This window comes from Porites lutea, chromosome 13, assembly GCF_958299795.1.
Source record: "Porites lutea chromosome 13, jaPorLute2.1, whole genome shotgun sequence".
Lineage (NCBI taxonomy): Eukaryota > Metazoa > Cnidaria > Anthozoa > Scleractinia > Poritidae > Porites > Porites lutea.
In genome coordinates, this window is record NC_133213.1 from 14,725,967 (window position 1) to 14,727,518 (window position 1,552).

At 38.7% G+C, this 1,552-nt stretch overlaps 1 protein-coding gene across 1 annotated transcript in view; it reads left to right on the forward strand.

Moving 5' to 3' along the window:
* Window positions 1-1,322: 1,322 nt before the first annotated feature.
* The window catches only part of LOC140922413 (octopamine receptor beta-2R-like), a 903-nt gene continuing 673 nt past the window's right edge, over window positions 1,323-1,552 (forward strand). Inside the window, exon 1 of the mRNA XM_073372398.1 lies at window positions 1,323-1,552. This exon is cut by the window's right edge and continues 673 nt beyond it. Coding sequence (XP_073228499.1) covers window positions 1,323-1,552 — 230 coding nt within the window.

Consider the following 1,552-nt stretch of genomic DNA (forward strand, 5'->3'; position numbering starts at 1 on the left):
AAGAAAAATACAATAGAAGACATAACTAAACAATATTATTAAATGATTGATAGCTCAGCTAGTGAAACAGTTGTTAAAGATCATATCGACCGTACCGGACCCCAAGCATCTTGCGCTATGTATATTGTTCAGTGAAGTATTTTGAAAGCTATTTTTAAGACGGATCTATCTTATCTTTTTAAGTTTAGTTTTTGTTTCATTAACTCTTGTTTTTGTCCACGTACTGTTTTTCCTGTTTTGATCTTTTGTTTTTACTTGTACTTGAATTTATGCTTAGCTCGCGAATTTACTTATTGCCATATTAGGAATGTTATTCGCTAGGCATTAATTGTCAGATGTCAGTTTTTTACAGGTAGTCGTGTTTGTGGTGTTAGAGCTGTCCTAGGTCCTTTGGTACTTGTCAGTTGCGGCTGTGCGTAGGCTAATCTATTCCCTAACAATAGCAAACCTGTTGCAATGTTAGCGATATACAATGGAAACTCTTCCGGTCAGTTAACCCAAACATGTCCAGCTTTGGCACACATGAGATGAGAGGTAGTCAAAGCTTGTTTCAATCAGTAACTATCAAAATTCACCTGCCTCGAGATGTTATGAAAAACCTATAGATAAAAAACCTTGTTAGGTTGTCGTAACTTGGAATAACCGTCGCAATTCGTAGTCAGTGGTAATTTATTATGCGCTTTTGTCGTAATTTGTAATAGACCTGTCGCAATTTGTAAGAACTATCTGCCGCAAATTACACTAAATTGAAGGTAGATTTTTTTTTAATCAGCTAAGGTCTCGGTTAATTCCATTTGTTCGAAATGACCGACCATACTGATTTAGTTGTAAAGAGAATAATTAAGAAGGAATATCCAGCCAGATCAGAGCTATTTACTAGATTAAGAATCGGCAATGTTGGAGTGTCCCTTTTCATTTGACAAAAATGTTGTCTCTAGTACCGCTCTTTAGCAGGAACAATAACCAAACGCGCTGTGGCTTGGGTCGGGTCGATGTAGTTCCATTGGGCAAGTGGAATTTTTAACATTGAATTGAAAGCGCCCTTTGGCTTTGAATTACAGCGGTTAAGACACGCAACAATCCTCATTTTCCTACCGGCAACTGTGTTATTACAGCTCGGTCAGTGACCCACTGCGCATGCGAAACACATAATCATTAGAAATTACCAAGTTTATAACAAAGAAGGAAAATAAGAAGGACTTCAGTCTAGTAACATACACCTGCCAGTGAATAACTCACAACCTCCTGATATTTTTGCGAAGAGGATATTTTTCTTTTTATTTGTAGTTAATAAGAACTTCTCTTAACTGCCGTTACTACGGATGGAGACCTGGTTTTGGATTCTTGGCTGCGTCCTTTCCTTTCTTGCCATCACTGGAAATGGATTTATAATCTTCCTCGTCTACAGCAGACGAAATCTCCGCACCAAAACCAACGCGTTTATCGTTTCACTTGCAGTAGCGGATTTCTGCGTTGGTTTGAGCGTTGTTCCGTCTTCGTTCGCATGCGACGTTACAAACACCTGTGACTGGCCCAAGGTTTTTCCTTCGTG